General features: G+C 48.2%; 2 protein-coding genes across 3 annotated transcripts in view; one reads left to right on the top strand and one right to left on the bottom strand.

The window, feature by feature from the left end:
* The window catches only part of ADCY10 (adenylate cyclase 10), a 68,065-nt gene extending 65,226 nt beyond the window's left edge, over nucleotides 1–2,839 (bottom strand). The window contains exons 1-2 of the mRNA XM_075003322.1: nucleotides 2,831–2,839; nucleotides 2,136–2,355 (exon numbers count right to left, since the gene is read on the bottom strand). Coding sequence (XP_074859423.1) covers nucleotides 2,136–2,355; nucleotides 2,831–2,839 — 229 coding nt within the window. The remainder of the gene's footprint in view (nucleotides 1–2,135; nucleotides 2,356–2,830) is intronic.
* Nucleotides 1,700–17,210, top strand: MGST3 (microsomal glutathione S-transferase 3). 2 transcript variants are annotated; one of them, XM_075003167.1, is made up of 6 exons: nucleotides 1,700–1,856; nucleotides 11,753–11,876; nucleotides 13,511–13,584; nucleotides 14,330–14,387; nucleotides 16,186–16,258; nucleotides 16,995–17,210. In XM_075003167.1, the coding sequence occupies exons 2-6, from the start codon at nucleotides 11,760–11,762 to the stop codon at nucleotides 17,102–17,104; spliced, it is 432 nt and encodes a 143-aa protein (XP_074859268.1). In that variant the 5' UTR covers nucleotides 1,700–1,856; nucleotides 11,753–11,759; the 3' UTR covers nucleotides 17,105–17,210. The 2 variants fall into 2 exon arrangements, with proteins under 2 accessions (XP_074859268.1, XP_074859269.1); XM_075003168.1 differs by lacking the exon at nucleotides 1,700–1,856 and adding an exon at nucleotides 2,539–2,640.
* The last annotated feature ends 20 nt before the right edge of the window (nucleotides 17,211–17,230 follow it).

The following is a 17,230-nucleotide window of genomic DNA, read 5'->3' as shown; positions in this document are numbered from 1 at the left end:
GGAGGGGTGCAGCATGATCGGCTGCTGGGTCTCAGGCTCACCCATCTCATTAAAAATGTTGAAATATGTTACTGTTTTTATATATGTGTATTCACATTTATATACCCATTAATAAATCGATTGTGGATGCGGGGTGTGTCCCAACCCTGGTCAGAGGAGGCGTTATGCAGTGTCACAGTGATTTAGGGCCGGGGGGGTGTTCTCTCCCCCATCAGAAGAAGTGTTGTGAGGTGTGATGCTGGTTGGGGGGGCAGGGTGTCGTCCCCCCTGGCCAGAGGAGGTGTTGTGGGGGGCAGATCCCCCTGTCAGAAGAGGTGTTGTGGGTGCCATGCCAGTTGTGGGGGTGGGGGTAGTCCCCCCGCAGCCAGAGGAGGGGTTGTGGGGCATCACAGTGATCGTGTCACAGGGTGTGTGCCCCCCCATCCAGTAAGAGTATGCATTATGGGCATGGGTTGTGTTCCCCTCACTGAGAGAAGGCACTGTGGGTTGTCACAGTGATTGTGGCTGTGGAGCGTGTCGTCCCCCTCCCAGGCAGAGAAGTTGTGGGGTGTCACAGTGATTGTGGGTGGAGGGTTCTCCCCATCAGAGGAGCTGTTGTGGGGTGTAACAGCAATTGTGGGTGAGGGGTGCATTCCCCCGAGGTCAGAGGTGTTATGGGGTGTCATGGTGATTGTGGAGGCACAATGTGCCCCCCAGAGGAGGTGTTGTGGGTGTCACCCCAGTTGTAGGGGCAGGTTACATTCCCCCCAGTCAGAGGAAGTGTGGTGGGGTATCACAGCAATTGTGAGCAGGGGTGGGGGGTATTCCCCCCAGGTCAGAAGTGTTGTGGGGCATCATGGTGACTGTGGAGGCACAATGTGCCCCCCAGAAGAGGCGTTGTGGGGTGTCATCCAGTTGTGGGGGCAAGGTGCAGAAGAGGTGTTGTGGTGTGTCACGTCAGTTGTGGGGGTGGGATGTAGTTCCTCGGTCAGAGAACTGTTGTGGGGATGGGGTGTTGAACCCCCGTCAGAGGAGGGGGCTGTGGGGTGTCATGCCGGTTGTGGGGGCAGGGTGTAGTTCCCCGGTCAGAGAACTGTTGGGGGGATGAGGTGTAGTATCCCCGTCGGGGGGGCTGTGGGGGCGGGGTGTAGTTTCCCGGTCAGAGAACTGTTGGGGGGATGAGGTGTAGTATCCCCGTCGGGGGGCTGTGGGGGCGGGGTGTAGTTTCCCGGTCAGAGAACTGTTGGGGGGATGGGGTGTAGTATCCCCATCGGGGGGGCTGTGGGGGCGGGGTGTAGTTCCCCGGTCAGAGAACTGTTGGGGGGATGAGGTGTAGTATCCCCGTCGGGGGGGCTGTGGGGGCGGGGTGTAGTTTCCCGGTCAGAGAACTGTTGGGGGGATGGGGTGTAGTATCCTCGTCGGGGGGGCTGTGGGGGCGGGGTGTAGTTTCCCGGTCAGAGAACTGTTGGGGGGATGGGGTGTAGTATCCCCATCGGGGGGGCTGTGGGGGCGGGGTGTAGTTTCCCGGTCAGAGAACTGTTGGGGGGATGGGGTGTAGTATCCCCGTCCGGGGGGTTGTAGGGGGGGTGTAGACCCCCCGTCAGAGAGGGGGGCTGCGGGGTGTCACGCCGGTTGTGGGGATGGGGCATCGTTCCCGCCCCCGGCCAGCGGAGGTGCTGTGGGGGCTCAGGGGGTGTCGGGCTCGGCAGACGGCGGGCGGAGGAGCAGGCCGGGCGCGGCGCGGCGCGGCGGGCCCGCCCTGGGGGCGGTGGCTCGGCGGGCCCAGGCGGGCCTTGAGGCGGCGCTGGCTCACGCAGGCGCTGGCCGGCCGCGGGCTTCCGCCACTTCCCGACTGGGTCTCCGCGCGGCGCAGGCAGGTGAGTGCGAGCCGCCCTGGGGCCTGGCGCCTCGGCCTGCCCGGCCCGCGTGCCCTGCTGCGGGGTCTCCAGGCCCTGGGCGGGCCCCCGCTCTGCGCCCCGGGGTGCCAGGGGAGGCAGCCTTGGGGGGGGAGACCGGTGGGAGGGGACAGGGGTCATCCCCCACCGCGAAGGGGCTCCAGACCCAGTAACCCGGGTGCTGGGCCCAGGCCGAGTCCTCCTCGGCCCTTCAAGGCGCTTGGTGAGTCTGCGCCCTGGCGGCCTCTTACAGCCACCTACCTGCCTGTCCGTCTCCTCCGGGGTCCGCTGCCCGGGCGCTGCCCCACTCAAGGACGCTCCCCGGGTGGGTTGCATAGAGACACCCGCCCTGAACGTGACGCTCCCCGCTGGGCTCGCCCAGGCTGGTAGTTTCCCCTGCAGCTTTTTGCACCCCTGGCTCCCAGGCCTGTCTTGGGGCTTCCTTCGCTGTTCTGGGGCCTCCTGCCACAGCGCTGCTGGGCTCCCGGGGGTGGGGTGGGGGGGGAGACCCCCGCTGGCTTCTGAGGTGCTTGTCTCCCTTTTGGCGCTGTAGGTGCGTTTGACCTGCAGCCACCGCCGAGCTCGCTGCTCGCCCACACGCGGGGGAGTGCTGCTGAGTTACCTGCTCCAGAGCAGTTTGGGGGGTTGCTTTTCTTTGTCACAGGGGATCCCACTGTGCTCTACTGATTAGACCCGTGGCCCGAGTTTCCTGGCCAGGCCTCTCCCATCAAAGAACGGGAGAGGACAACCACTAGGGAACCAGAAGGTATATTTTAAAATCTTGTCACTGACTGGGATGCCCATTATATCTCCTTTCACAGTACTAATGTGGTGCAGAAATAGTTGGTGGGGTTCCTCAAGAGAAGGCAGGAGAGAGGTCGCTTTTCTGTGCAAAGGCTGTTTCCTCTTGGCACCTTTTGTCTGTCTCCTTTTGCCCTACTTGCTGCGGACAGTACCTGGTTCATTTCAGGCCTGTGTGCACTCTACTCTGAGGCACTGGTTACTGCATGGATATTGCAAGTAAAGGAAATGCTGCCAAAACTGATAGGCTCAAATGTAAACCTCCCCTGAAATGTACGCAACATATGACAAAAGGCCTGTGAGATAGCTAATCCTGCTATCTCTGATGGATGAGCTACATACAAGAAATCCCTGAGAACTAGATTTATTGTGGGCATTGCTTGCTCTCTGAGTTCATTCAGCTTCTTGTTCCTGTGAACTCACAAGGAATGGATTCTGCAGATATATATAAAAACATCCATCCTGAGAATCAAAACTAAGCTATTGTTTCCAGCTTCCCAGATTGGATGGTGTGTATCTAATTCCTGTATCTATCACTATAGTTACCAGGCCCTACTGTGTCAGGATCTGCATGATTCTAGGAATGTGGTGGCCCACACCCACGTGTGGCTACTTCGCTGGTTGCGTGTGGCTAGTTGACTTGAACAATAAACATATTTTCAAAGTAATATCTCTAGTTCACTATAGCAGTAGCCACTCTAGTGCTTCAGAACTGGTTGGATATCACAGATAGGAGTACTTTGTGTTGGCTTCAATATGAGGGTATCGCTACAAAGCAGGGGCTGGGGGCAGAGGCAGCAAGTCTTCGAGCCCAAGTCAGCTTATTTGAGCGCATACTGTTTGCCTAAAAGTTGCAGTGTAGATTCGCCCATTTGGACAGGTGTCCAATAGCCTGAGCTCTGAAAGCTTCCCCTCCTCATCACTGGGTTTCAGAAGAGGCCAGCATCCAGGCCAAGTGAGAATACCGCCTTTGCTAGTTTTAACCCTGTAGCGTATGAGCCAGTTGACCCGGGCTCTGAGCTGCACTGCTGTGTCTGTTTTTTTGTAGTGTAAATGCACCTGAAATGATGACCAAAATTGCATGCACGGAGCTTTCTTAAAGGTGACCTGCAAAGAACATTTATGAAACTGGAGTTGTGTGTTTTTCCCCGTCTCTCTCTCCTTTTTTGCTACTTTGAGAATATGAGGAAGGCTTGAAGAATGTGTTGGCTTTTGTTTTTAAAATGTCCTGTTCGTGTTACCATAGAAATATCAGGAATGTTTGGCGTGATCTGCCATCGTTTTGCTGGAGAGCTTAGCTCCAAGATAGTTATTGTGCTTTAATACTTTAAATGAATCTGTAGAGGGGCTGGATGTTACAAAGTCGTCTTTTATTCGAAATGCTAGTCATTCAAATTGGTTTGAGTTAGTAAAAACAAACCAACCAGGGGCTTCTGAACAGTTTTGATTTCCTATTGCAATTACTCAGCTTTCACTTTCAGCTCTCAAGGTTTTGCCATTTCACTAGTTCTTCAGGCTGATGGTTTTCCAGCCTGGACTGCTCACCCCACCCTACTACCCCCAAGCCCCATGCTTCAATGCCCCTCAGTCCATACGTTTTGAATGCATTGTTTTTATCTGGAAGGAAAATGCCACAATGAGAGATACAAGACTTATTCCTGTTTGGAATAAAGGCTGTTGCATGTGGGGGCTTGTCTATACCAAGCAGAAGATCAGTGTTGCTGTGGTTGATTTTTAGGGATTAGATTTAGCATGCCTAGTAGGAGTGCACTAAATCAAAGCCTCAGGGCACCCCTACTGACTGCACTATTCCTTGCAGTTTGATGCTAGGCCAGAAATTCAAGTTAAAGTACAGCAACTCCAGCTATGCAATTCTCATAGCTGGAGTTAGGTATCTTTAGTAAAATTTCTTTTTTTAGCATAGACCTCCCCTTTGTGTGAATCCTGCATGGTAGGTGGCCATCATGTGTTGGAAGCTAGAGACTTGTGAAACTGACAGCCTATGAGGATTGTAGGAAGTGTAAATGGCAATATATATGTTCACTGAATTGATTCTAGATACTTTGTGTCTTAACTGGTGATCTCCTTGTTTGTGTAGTGAAGATGTTGAAAGGGAGTGGTATTGAAAGGCCTTATCTCCAAGCTTATGAAGTGTTGAATGTGAATTCATTAATGTTTGTAAAGTGCTTTGAGACTTTTACTGGGCTGGTCTTAGCAAGACAAAATACTTTACTGACCGTCAACCACAAATAGTGGTGTATTTTGCTGAGAACCATGGCAACAATCTTCAGGTATAGCTACACTATGCAGCTTTTAGCAACAAGGCTATGTAATCACAGCCCTGTCACTGAAAGTGTGTGTGAATGCTGTTTGTTGGCACTTTTGCCCACATAATGCTTCCATCCTCAATGAGCAAAATTCTGCAAATCTTTGTCATTCATACATGGAGGGATGAGCACCTATGAACCACAAAAAAGGTTGATGGAACACAAGTGTAGACATAGGCTCAAACTCTGTCTCAAAGAGTTTACAGTCCAGGTGACTATTATGTTTTATTGCTAATTACAATGTAGACTGTGTTTCTTCAGTCATTAGCATTAGTTGCCTACTGAACTTCTATAGGTTTTGAGTCTTGGAATATGTAGCGATTTGCATACTCTTTTTAATCCTTTGGACTCAAGTTCCTTCAGCTCTCTAAGATCTTGTCTACTTGGGAAAATTAACTGACTGGGGCTATTCTAGAATAACTGTTCCACTATAGTTCTTCTGGAATAACTCCCTATGTGGATACCCTTTTTCTCAAATAGTTGTTGCATTTAAAATTCATGCTTCACTTTATTCTGGAAGCCCTTATTTGTGTAGATAAGCCCTATGTATGTGCAACTCAGGGCGAATTACTTCAGTCTCATGAACCATATCGTTTATTTTGTTAGTAGAGTGCATGGTTGTGGTCAAAGGTTGCTAAAATACACAGTGTACGTGGAGGTCATAAAAATAAGAATTGAGTCCTGTTGAACTCCTGCTGCCTGTATTTACTGTACTCTGGTGTGACTTCTGTATAGTCTTGTACAAGAATAGAGTATCTGTTACAATACTGACTTTAATATAACCTGTTATTATATTGGCCTTTGCGACGACTGAACATGATTGTTCTTGCTACCTGTAATTGTGAAGTTTGTTGTCCGTTGGCTCAGTGCACTGTTGCATTACTGTGATTCTGTTATTGCTAGACTGATGACAAGTTTCAGAGGAGTAGCAGAGTTAGTCTGTATCTTCAAAAACAAGAAGTCCTGTGGCACCTTACAGACTAACATATATTTTGGAGCATAAGTTTTTGTGAGCAAAGACCTGCTTCATGTATCTGATGAAGCAGGTCCTTGTCCATGGAAGCTTATGCTCCAAAATATCTGTTAATCTATAAGATGCCACGGGACTTCTTGTTTTTGCTAGACTGATGATTGACTGTGCACAGAAGTAACCTATCAATGTTTCCTTCAGTCCTGAATTCAGTTAGCAGGATTGTTCCAGCATTGCTGAGTCAGGATGAAAAGCCAGACTTGCAACATTTATGCCAGTGTTACAGTACCAAGGTCATTAACGTTCCCTTCTGACCTATGGATTTATGCCATTGTGAGGCAGAGGTAAGACTGCGTAGATCAGGTGACAGGATCTCTGTTGCTAGCAGTATTCCCACACTTGTCTCCAGATGTTGTCTGCAGGCTCTTCCATAGAATATCTTCTTACTCCTAATAGCTTAGTCATTTTTTTCAAGTATTTATCTTTTTAACATGCATTTAGTGAATAATGGGCCAATAGCAAACTCACAGTGACATTTACATGTAACTTTGTCATTTATTTTTCCTCAACTATTTTCTTATTTGATAAAACAAAAAAGCAGTCCTGTAGCACCTTAAAGACTAACAATATAATTTATTAGGTGATGGGACAGACCCGCTTCTTCAGATCTGGAGAATCATCTCATTTGTTGATACTCTTAAATTATCATCTACAGTTTTTAAAGTTAATTACCTTTTATCTCATCTGCTTCATATGTGGCTTGGTATTTGTTATGAACTAAAACTGACACTATGTTTTTTTGATGTGGCAGAATTATAGTCTCCAATCCAGGCCCAAAGGCACTACAATGACCATATAACCTGGTCTTCTGAATAACCTAGGTCCTAACATTTCACCTAGTCATTCCTGTAGTGAATTATTCTTCCCGACTGCATAAGAGAACTGTATTGAGGCCAGTAATTTGTGGATTTAGCAAGATGTTTTTGGACATTGGGTCTTCACCTAAAGATAAAAAGTACAGTTGTCAAGTGACATAAAAAAAAAATCACTATTCTTGACGGTCACTCGATAACGAGTAGGACATCTTCATGTCACCCTCCTATTCATGAGTCCATTCATGGCTGATCTGCCAACTCTGGAGTCACAGGCCTTATCACAGAAGGGGCAGGTGTTGGTAGCAGCTGGAGGGGCTTGGGGCAGTTTTTGCTGCTCTTTTCTTCTTCTCGGCCTCTCCTCATCTGCACTGCAGTGGGACCTCTCAAATCGTGTCACCCCCTCACAGATTACTACTTTCCCCTGGTGAGGGTCCTGGGCAAGGTTCTCCCAAATGTTGACACCAATGTTGCACTTTTTTGTGTGTGCCTTCAGCACATCCCTAGATCACTTTCCCAGGCCCCCAACACTCCTCCGTCCTTCCTTCAGCATTTCCCAAAACAGGTTCTGGTTTCTGAGTTGATCAGACATCTGAACCGTGTGACCAGTCCAGTGAGGTTGTTGGTGAATAATGAAATCACAATTAATTGCATGATTAAAAAATTAATACTTTGCCTTTTGTCAAACCTGCTTTGAAAGTGTTCTTAAAACATACGTGCTGGGTCATTATCCAAGACTGCTCTGACCCGAACTGAATGGCATAAATAGAGTAAAACAGAGCAGGCGATGTACATTTCTTCCCCAAGGAGTTCACTCACAGATTTAATTAACGTTGTTTTTTTAATGAGCATCCTCAGCATGGAATCACGTCTCCTGGAAGGGTTGACGAAGCATGGAGAGGGATACAAATACCAGAAATACCTTACTTTTAGGTGTAATTATAAATAAGAGGTGGGCAGCATTGTTTCCTGTAAATGTAAACAGACTTGTTTGTTTTAGTGATTGGCTGAACAAGAAGTAGGACTGAGTGGACATACAGACTCCAAAGCAGCATTTCTCAAACTAGGGTCCATGGATGCCTTGGGGTCTGCAGGGGAAGTCCAGGGGGTCTTTAGGCTGCACTGAACAACCTTCTCTCCCTCAACTCCTCCTCCTTCCTCACAGTGCCTCTTGGGGATCACAGCCTGGGGCTAAGGTGGGCTTCCTAACTGCTCTGGTTTGGAGCAGCCACCCAGTCCCTGTGGCAGCCCCCAGGCACTTGGGCATCCAGAGTCTCTGCACACTGCTCCTGCCCAAGAACCAGTTCTGCAGCTCCCATTGGCCAAGAACCATGACCAATAGCATCTGCAGGGGTGGTGCCTACAGGTGGCAAGGGTAGCAGTTGAGGGCTGTCTGGCTGTCCATGCCCACAGGGGCCTAGAAACTGCTTCAAGGAGCTGTGGTAAGCACTGCCAGGACCCCACACTCCCTGCTCCAGGCCTAGAGTTCCCTTCTGCATCAAAATTCCCTCCAAAGTTTTTATGACCCACCCCATATCCAGCCTTACCCCCCTGCACCCAAACCCCAGCATCCCCTTCCACGCCCAAGCTGTCTTCCAGGGCCTGCCCCCCGGAACGCTCCAGTCCTCTGTCCCACCTAGAGCCTTCTCCTGTACCACAGAACCTTCATCCCCACCTCATAGCCTGCATCAGTGTTCCCTGTAAGCTGAGCACCTGCCCAGGGGAAATTCAGGTGCTGCCCAGTGTAGTTAGGTGGATTTATTGCCATGGTGTCCTCACAGATCTTTGGTTCAGTTGATGATGATGACCAGAAGGCTGCTTGCCTGTGTGTTCAATGGTGAGCCCAATAATCGCAGCAGTCAACAAGAGGGCCCCAAAGACCACAGACCAGATAAGGATTGAAGGTGCCAGGCCAGGTTTATTGTAGCCAAGTACAGTTAACAGTTGTCAGCAGACTCTACTGAACTACTGCGCATATGTATCTGTCACAATGGAATGATTCAGACAGTGGAAAATTTCCACTGCTCCCTAGATCACACAAAGACTGTCCGTTCTCTCTCCCTCCCCTCCTCACTGCCCACCCCCCAAGACACCACTTTATATACAGTTACAAAGAAATCACCCCTTACTACTAAGTATCAAGTTGTCATCCTCTGATGTTGTCAGATTACCACCCTCTGACACTGCTTAGATACCACTCATCACCCTGTACCTCATGGTTTGATTAGATTATCTCTTATCCATCATGCTGTCATTTTAGACCCTTTCCTGAACCTGGGTCCGTATCTGTGAGAAATTAGTACCAAGGTCTCTTTTAATGAGCTGTTGGTACCTTGTGATTTCAATTTATGACCAGTACCAATTATAGTCCTGCACCTGAGCTGATTACCAATTAATGTTTTACACTCTCAACCTTGTCTGAGCCGAGTTCTGTTAGACGGGGCCTGCCTCTTGCTGACAGCTTAGCTTTCCATGTTGAATAGTAACTTATTGTAGCCCTGTTAGTGTGTACTCAAACAAAACAAAGCAGCAGAAATGTAGCACTTTAAAGCATTTTGTTAGTCTTTAAAGTGCTACATTTCTGCTGCTTTGTTTAGCTTAGCTTTACATTAACCATGTTTTGTCCATTGTTAAATAGGCCTCAGACCAGGCCTTGCATTGGTTTAGGCCTACATCTTACTACACCCCGATAATTAGCAGAGTACCCACAGTGGGCAGAATATATTTCTGTTGGTGGTGCACATCCACATGTGCCTGGGTACACGTAACAAAATTATTTGGCCAAGGATGGAAAAAGTTAGAGGAAATGCTGGCCTGCACCCCCAGTCAGAACCGCCACACCCACCTGCAGCCCAGCTACCTGCTGTAACTGATTACCCTCCCTTACCCCAAGCCTTTCATCCCTGTCCCCACCCCACAGCCCACGCCCATAACCAGAACTCCACTGGCAGTTCGTGCTCTGTATTCAGTTTATAATAAAAAATGACACACCCCTTCCCCACTTTGCTGTTAGAGCCATGGTGTCCAGCCACTTCTGAAACAGTAGCCACTCCAGAGGTTATTGCTGTAGCGAACAAGCCACATTATTAAGAAAATATATTGTTCAAGCCAGCTAGCCACTCTCAACTGGTCAAATAGCCACCTGCAGCTAGTAACTAGTGTGTTGGACACCACGGTCTTAGAGGGAGGGACTGGTTGTCTCTGTGAAATGCTGATTCTTTGTGGTACAGTCTAAATGCAATGTAACCGTTGTAGTGAGGGTTACTGCCTGTATTCACAGCTTTACCTCTACCTTCACTTTCAGTGTTCTCATGAATGCTTGGTTACCTGAAACATTTCATGTGCAAGGTCTGTGCCATTGTCTTTGATAAATAACCTCATTCCTTTCAATGCTGGTTTATAATAATCCTTGTAAAAATGAAACTAAAGTGGGTCCCTGATGATTTTCCCTTCCACGTGCTCAGGAGTCCTGGCAGTGTTGCCATAGTAGGCTGCTGCTGCTGTTCATTCCCTAAGCTAACATGTTCCTCCATCACTGAGAATGGTTTTGGTTTCTGTGGCAGTGAATGATGCACCACCTGGAAAGGATTAGTTAGGTTTGACTTGGCCCCATAAAACCGAGTGAACCTTGTCCCAGTGGTAGAGTGAGGCAGCCGAACTGGTAAAGCTCATTTGTGGTGCTAATGGTTGGGCATGAGGAGACATGGTTTGTGCATAATAGCTCTGCAAGCTCTTCTCCTCCTAGCTGCGTTTGGAGCAGCATGTGTAATTACTGGTGAATACCTCTAGACTTGCTGAGTGCTTGTGAATCTAAGCCCGATCCCCAGCATGATTTTCTAGCGGGTGGGAAGGAGAGTAATACTCAGGTTGCCAGTGGCTATTTGGGCTGAAGTATGTATGGTTTTCCTTTTTCGCTCTCATGAGTACATTTGTCACCTTTGCTCTGTCTCCCACTAGCCTTCACTGTGCGCTCAGTGTCAGTGACCACTTGATGAAAGGGCTTCTGGGAGGCAGTCTGCAGTGCTGTATGTGTAGGACTTAAAGCTCATGTAGCATCTCCCTGCTCAGTATCTGCTGCCTTGTGGTTTGACACCTTCCCATTTGAGGCACTAGTTGTCTTGATCTTCATTTCAGTGAAAAGAGGATCAAGGCCCTAATCTAGAACATTGAGATGGTTGCAATGGTAGAATTTACATGTTTGCAATTAAGACTTTTTCTAAACAAGTGTATTCAGTTCTGTTGCAAATATGTCAGCTAGACCCCTCAAGACATCTGACCCATCACAGGTCTTATCTGCCCTAAAAATTATACTGTTCTGTGGGCACAATTAAGTTGGTATAGCTATTCCTGTGTGGGGAAAGGAAGAAACAATAACACTGTCTTCTTTATACCAATGTAATGAATCCACACTAGAGTTTTTACTACTGTATCTTTTTCAGTGAAAGGGTTCTGCTGCTATAACTGAAATATACCAGACCATAGTCACAGGCCAGATACTGGTGCAAGCTTCTGCCCATTGCCTTCTTGCTTGTATGGCCCAAGGGTGCTTCATCTTGATCTAGCTGACCATTTATGGGGCACTCTGTTTGCAGGGCCCAAACCATCCATGGCCCCTCTACTGAGAGTGCAATGAGAAGCCACAGTTGTGATGATGAAGGTTGTGTTGTGGACACTTGCCTGATAGGAACTGGACAGAAAGACTGACTCATTTCACATAGCACTTCAGCTGCTTGGGTTGGATTTCAACAAGCAGTCTAGAGGTGAAAGTGGTATGATTTGTTACTTTCTTCAGCCAGGTCCCCAGGCTGGTAAGATGTTGGCCTGTGTTCAGTAAATCCCCCATTTTTCATACCAATGACTGGTCAATAGTCTTGTGTAGATTGTAACCAAATACTCCTCTCTCAACAGTCTCAAGATGGTGGTTCTCTCCAAGGAGTACGGCTATGTGGTCCTGACCGGCGTAGCTGGCTTTATTATGATCACACACCTTGCTGTGAATGTGGCAAAGGCACGAAAGAAGTACAAGGTAGAGGTAAGTGGGTGATCCTGCCCTTGAGGCAAAGGGATGCCTCCCCTGGCTACCCTGAGGGAGAAGTGCTAAGGCATCTCATCAGCTGGTTTAGCACTGCATTTCCCTTAATTTCCAGTGCTTCTGCAAGACTTGGTGAATTAGTCCCCCCTCTCTGTGTGAACCATTTGGTGAATGGGAATCTGGTTTTGTGTAGATCTTAGTACATAAGGAGTGTCACAAGAGGGCTGTCATGAGCAATCTGCACTGTCAGCCTTGGCTCTTAATCTTGGGCCTCACCATGTTCTAGGAGCTCTCTACACAGGAACATATCCTGTTGGTGGTGGTCCACTCAGCAAATGTTGTTGTAACCCATTCATCAGTGTGTGAGCGGTACACCCTTCCCATGGGTGTATTGCAGTTCTTGGCTGGTCCTTCACTTTAAGCCATAGTGCCTCATGCTTATAGCTGTGCAGTCCCTGGTTTGGTCTCTGGTGTGTTGGCCAAGAGAGCAGCAGACATGTTATCACGGGTTGAAATCCTCCAGCAGTGCAGCTGCAGCGCTTCAACACCCTCCATTCGTTCCCATTTGTAGTGGTCCGAGTAGAAACAATGGGCAGTGAATTCATTGCTAGGAAACGCAAAGAGGGAGTGTAGGCACTCTTGGAACCAAATCCACAGCTCTCACCCCAGCTTGCTTCAGGGAAGCATCTGCAGGCACGGGCCCGCTCTCACCGCTCAGATCTGACGGGGGAGGTAGTGTATATCCAGCCCTTGTTCCCACCTGCTACTTTCTGGTCAGCTTCCCAGATGAGCCAGTGACCCGCATACATGAGGGCTTGGGGTGGGGTTGTTCTAGCTTTGATCCTCTATTTTGTGTAACATCTAATAGCGTTTAAAAGACCACTGAGCCAAGGTGAGGATTCACTTCCTGGTCTAAATCAGACATGGCCAAACTGTCTTGTGAGCTGCATGGGGCTCTTACAGCTAAAGTGCAGCTCACTGAGCATTTGCCACCTACCAGGAGGGGTGAGCATGGGGAGAGGGTGTGGCAGCTCAGGACTGGGATGGTGGAACCAGGGGCCTCTGTCCTTCAGTGGAGTGGTAGAACTACAGTCTTCTGCCCTGTCGGGGAGCGCAAGGGCTGGAATTAGGGGTGCTGGGAGTGCTGGCATACACCCTGGCTTGATGTGGATTCTATTACAGAGAGGGTTTGCAGTTCACTTCGGTGGTTGTCAGCATCCTGAGGAGGGGGGTTGAAGGGCTGTAGCCCTGCATGGGGTGTTGGGGCAGAAGCCGCTGCCCTGGGGGTTACCACCTCATGGGTGGGTTGTGCATGTCTTGCAGCTCTCAAACTTCTGAAAATTATTGTATGTGGCTCTGGGGGCCAGTACATTTTGCCTGCTCCTTGCCCAAGTTGTATGTGCTGCTGAGCCAGTGTGCCCAGGAATTTGCAGTGCATGAGGGCACCATGACACAACTTGAACCCCAAACCTCCCAGGACAGTCAGGTGATCTTGCCAGGCAAGCAGAGTTGAAGCTCAGATTGCCCTGGGTGAGTCCTCTGGGAAGAAATAACCCCCGCAGGAAGCAGCGAGTGATGGTGCTGTTAGAGACCAAAGCTGCATGTATGTGCTGATGCTATGTTGTCTTTAACAGTATCCAACCATGTATAGCACGGACCCTGAACATGGGCATATCTTCAACTGCATCCAGCGTGCGCACCAGAACACGTGAGTGTCATGGTGGTTGGAATTGTTGGCTTGAAGTCAGTAACACTCAGTGCCAGGAGCATGGGAATTACGCTGCTGAACGCTTTGTGTCTGGGTTGGGCTGTCAGAAAACGTACATCTCTGCTGCAGGGTAATGCTTAGCGCCAACCCCCCGGACCCCCACTTCAAACCACAGAGCTTCACTTCCAATCACAGACTGGCCTTGCTGTGGGAGGACTCCTGTGTTCCATCAGCCCTGACAGTTTGCTCATGTGGACAGATTTAAAGGCATTGAAGCTCTGTTTCCAGTGGGGTATGTCATCCCCTGTCCTTTGATGGTCTGATTGTTCAGCTGTGTTCCCACTCCCTAGCTAGTAAACAGTGGCTTAGTATTGGCAATGATGTTAAAAGGGAACTTCAGGCTGTGTAAGCAAATGCAGTGCTGGTCCTGGGCAGTGGCTCTGGGCTCTCTCAAGGATATGTGTATCTATCACTGCACACAGTGAATGTAGGCACGCATGTGGTTGTCATGGCATTCTTGCAGAGGCAGCTTACAGCTGAGCATGGAGGCCTCTGGTGAGCTGTCTTTCTCAACGTCTCTATACAAGATGAGGTGGTTCCCCAAAATATATTGCCCATTTCTGAGAAGTGTTGGGGAGGATGGGAGAGCAGGGAATGATAAATTTCCACAAAGATCTCTTCAAAAACTACCAAAAATCCCCATCTGCCTTAGTCATAACTGCAAATCTCTGTCTTCTCTTTTCAGGTTGGAAGTTTACCCCTCCTTCCTGTTCTTTCTAGCCGTGGGCGGAATCTACCACCCGGTGAGTCATGTCCCTGGCCAGGTTAGAAACAATTGGATTAAAAATTGTTCCTACTCTCTCCTGCCTTTGTGTGGGTTGTAGGAGGATGTGCTAAGATCTCCTAAAGAGGAAAAATATTGGAGGGGTAGCTGTGTTAGTCTGGATCTGTAACAGCAACGAAGGGTCCTGTGGCACCTTACAGACTAACAGAAAAGTTTTGAGCATGAGCTTTCGTGAGCACAGACTCACTTCATCAGATGCTGGTCTTGGAAATCTGCAGGGCCAGGTAGTAAGCCTCACCCTTGCTGACTGAGCTAACCTGGTTATCCCCACCCTTGCTCTGGCTTATTTATACCTGGCCCTGCAGATTTCCAAGACCAGCATCTGATGAAGTGAGTCTGTGCTCATGAAAGCTCATGCTCAAAACTTTTCTGTTAGTCTGTAAGGTACCACAGGACCCTTCATTGCTGTTAAAGAGGAAAAGTCTTCCTGACCCATTCAGCTGGCTCCATTCTAGCCCTAGGGTGAATCAGAGAAGCCTTCAATCATCTTGCCCATCTGAGACACAGCATTTATTAGGTGAGCTTTTGTGGGACAGACCCACTTCTTCAGACCATAGCCATACCCGAACAGACTCAATATTTAAGGCACAGAGAACCAAAAACAGTAATCAAGGTGAGCAAATCAGAGAGTAGAGAGGCGGGGTCAGGGGGTGGTCAAGAATTAGATTAAGCCAAGTATGCAAACGAGCCCCTATAGTGACCCAGAAAATTCCAATCTCGGTTCAAACCACATGTTAATGTGTCAAATTTGAATATGAAAGAGTTCAGCAGCCTCTCTTTGAAGAGTGTTGTGAAAATTCTTCTTCAGTAACACTGCCAAAGATATTGAAATCTGACACATTAACATGTGGTTTGAACTGAGATTAGAATTTTCTGGGTCACTGTAGGGGCTGGTTTGCATACGTGGCTTCATCTAATTCTTGACACCACCCCCCAAACCCCCCCCCCCCCCCGGGCCTCTCTACTCTGATTTGCTCACCTTGATGATTTTTTTTTTTTCTTATTTGTCCACCTTGATTACTGTTTTTGGTTCTCTGTGCCTTAAATATTGAGTCTGTTCTGGTACGGCTATGGTCTGAAGAAGTGGGTCTGTCCCACGAAAGCTCACAGAATAAATTATTTCGTTAGTCTTTAAAGTGCTACCTGACTGCTTTTTTGTTTTGATAGTATATAGACTAGCATAGCTTTCTGTTACTGATCTACGTAGCGTATCACATTCCAGCTTGGTGCGCCTGCCCTGGGCCAATAGCCATTTTTAAAAGAAAATCTCTATGGAAAAGTTCCAATGAAAAAACCGGAAAAGTTCCAATGAAAAAACCAGAAATGTTCTGTTTTTTTCTCTCTGTTATTGGTAAAAGAGTAGGAGGCAAAGAATGAAAACTGCAAAAGTTTGGGTTTTCCTTCTAATAGCCAGACAACTTCCATGAAAGACTGGAAACTTCCTGCAAAAACAATTGCTGTCCTTTGCCAAGTGCTGGTGCACAGGACTGCAGGCAGCAGCTCTGGCAGGTTTGAGATCCTAGTCTGATGAACTGGAACCACAGCCTGGGATGCAGGAACTAAACCATGTGGTGGAAATTTGCTGCTGGTTGAGTGAGGACTCCACAGCTTATCAAGAGATTTAGATCACTTCTGTCTGACTCCTTACCATGTTGATAGTCAGTGCTTATAAAGCAAAATCCCCATATGGGCGGCCAAAGGAGCATGGCAAGGTTCACCCAGATCCAAAATCCTTAATCTTTCCTGCTTTCCTCTAGCGTGTTGCTGTTGGATTCGGCATCACTTGGATTATCGGGAGAGTCCTTTATGCCTATGGCTATTACACAGGAGGTGAGTCTACACAGACAAAGGACGCTGTTCTACATGCTTGGATAGTAGTCGGGAAAACAGATGATTCTTTCCCATTATTCCCTGAAAAGCATGGCATCCTGGCAGGACAGCATCTCTTTAAGCTTCCTTCTGTAGGACACCATTCGGAAAGTAGGAGAATTAAAATCCCCCCCTGCTCATTTGATGATCAGTTTCTCCAAAGTACAGTTATTCAGGTGTACAAACCATAGCCCCAGCCTCCCCACTGCTGGGTATTCTGTGTGGAATGATACAGATTTAGAATCCAGCTCTGAAACCCCCCCCCTCAGTCTTTGAGCAGCTGGCTTGACTGGTGTGTCATGAAGTGATTGAGTTACAGAATGACAAAGCATTTGTGTAAAAGTCACCAGGCTCTGCCAAGAGCTATTCTCCCTGTAAGTTAACTAATACAATTCCATGAAGCGTCAATTACATCAGCTACAGTCAGGGAAGCTTGGAATCGTGAATTCAGGACTGTGACCCACTGGTGGTGTGCTCTCACTGAGGGGGGTGTCTGTAGGACTAAGCATGGAGCTTTCAGACTGCAACAGTCTTACCCGCTTGCTTTTAAATGGTCATATTCCATAAAAGGTTTTTGGCTTCCCCTTCAAAAATGAACCACGGGGGCAGCTGAGCTAGCTTTCAGCATGGGATAGTGCCAAGGAGCAGGATAGTGTTACTGAGCTAGCTAAGCACGTACCATTGTTTCTTTCTGCAGATCCCAGGAAGCGAAACCGAGGGGCCATTGGTTCAGCAGCACTCCTCGGATTGGTGGGGAACACTCTGTACTCAGCCTTGCAACACCTTGAGTGGATCTCCAAGGCGTAGCCAGACACCTTACCCCTTTGCACCTAGAGAATCACCAAGGTCTAGACTGTTGGGATTTTGGGAGAAGTGGTTTTTTGGATAATAAACTTCATGATTTCCAACATAACTATTTTTTCCTAATTAAAA

Source organism: Carettochelys insculpta, chromosome 9 (assembly GCF_033958435.1).
Source record: "Carettochelys insculpta isolate YL-2023 chromosome 9, ASM3395843v1, whole genome shotgun sequence".
Taxonomy (NCBI): Eukaryota; Metazoa; Chordata; order Testudines; family Carettochelyidae; genus Carettochelys; species Carettochelys insculpta.
This window is presented reverse-complemented; position numbering and strand designations above follow the sequence as displayed.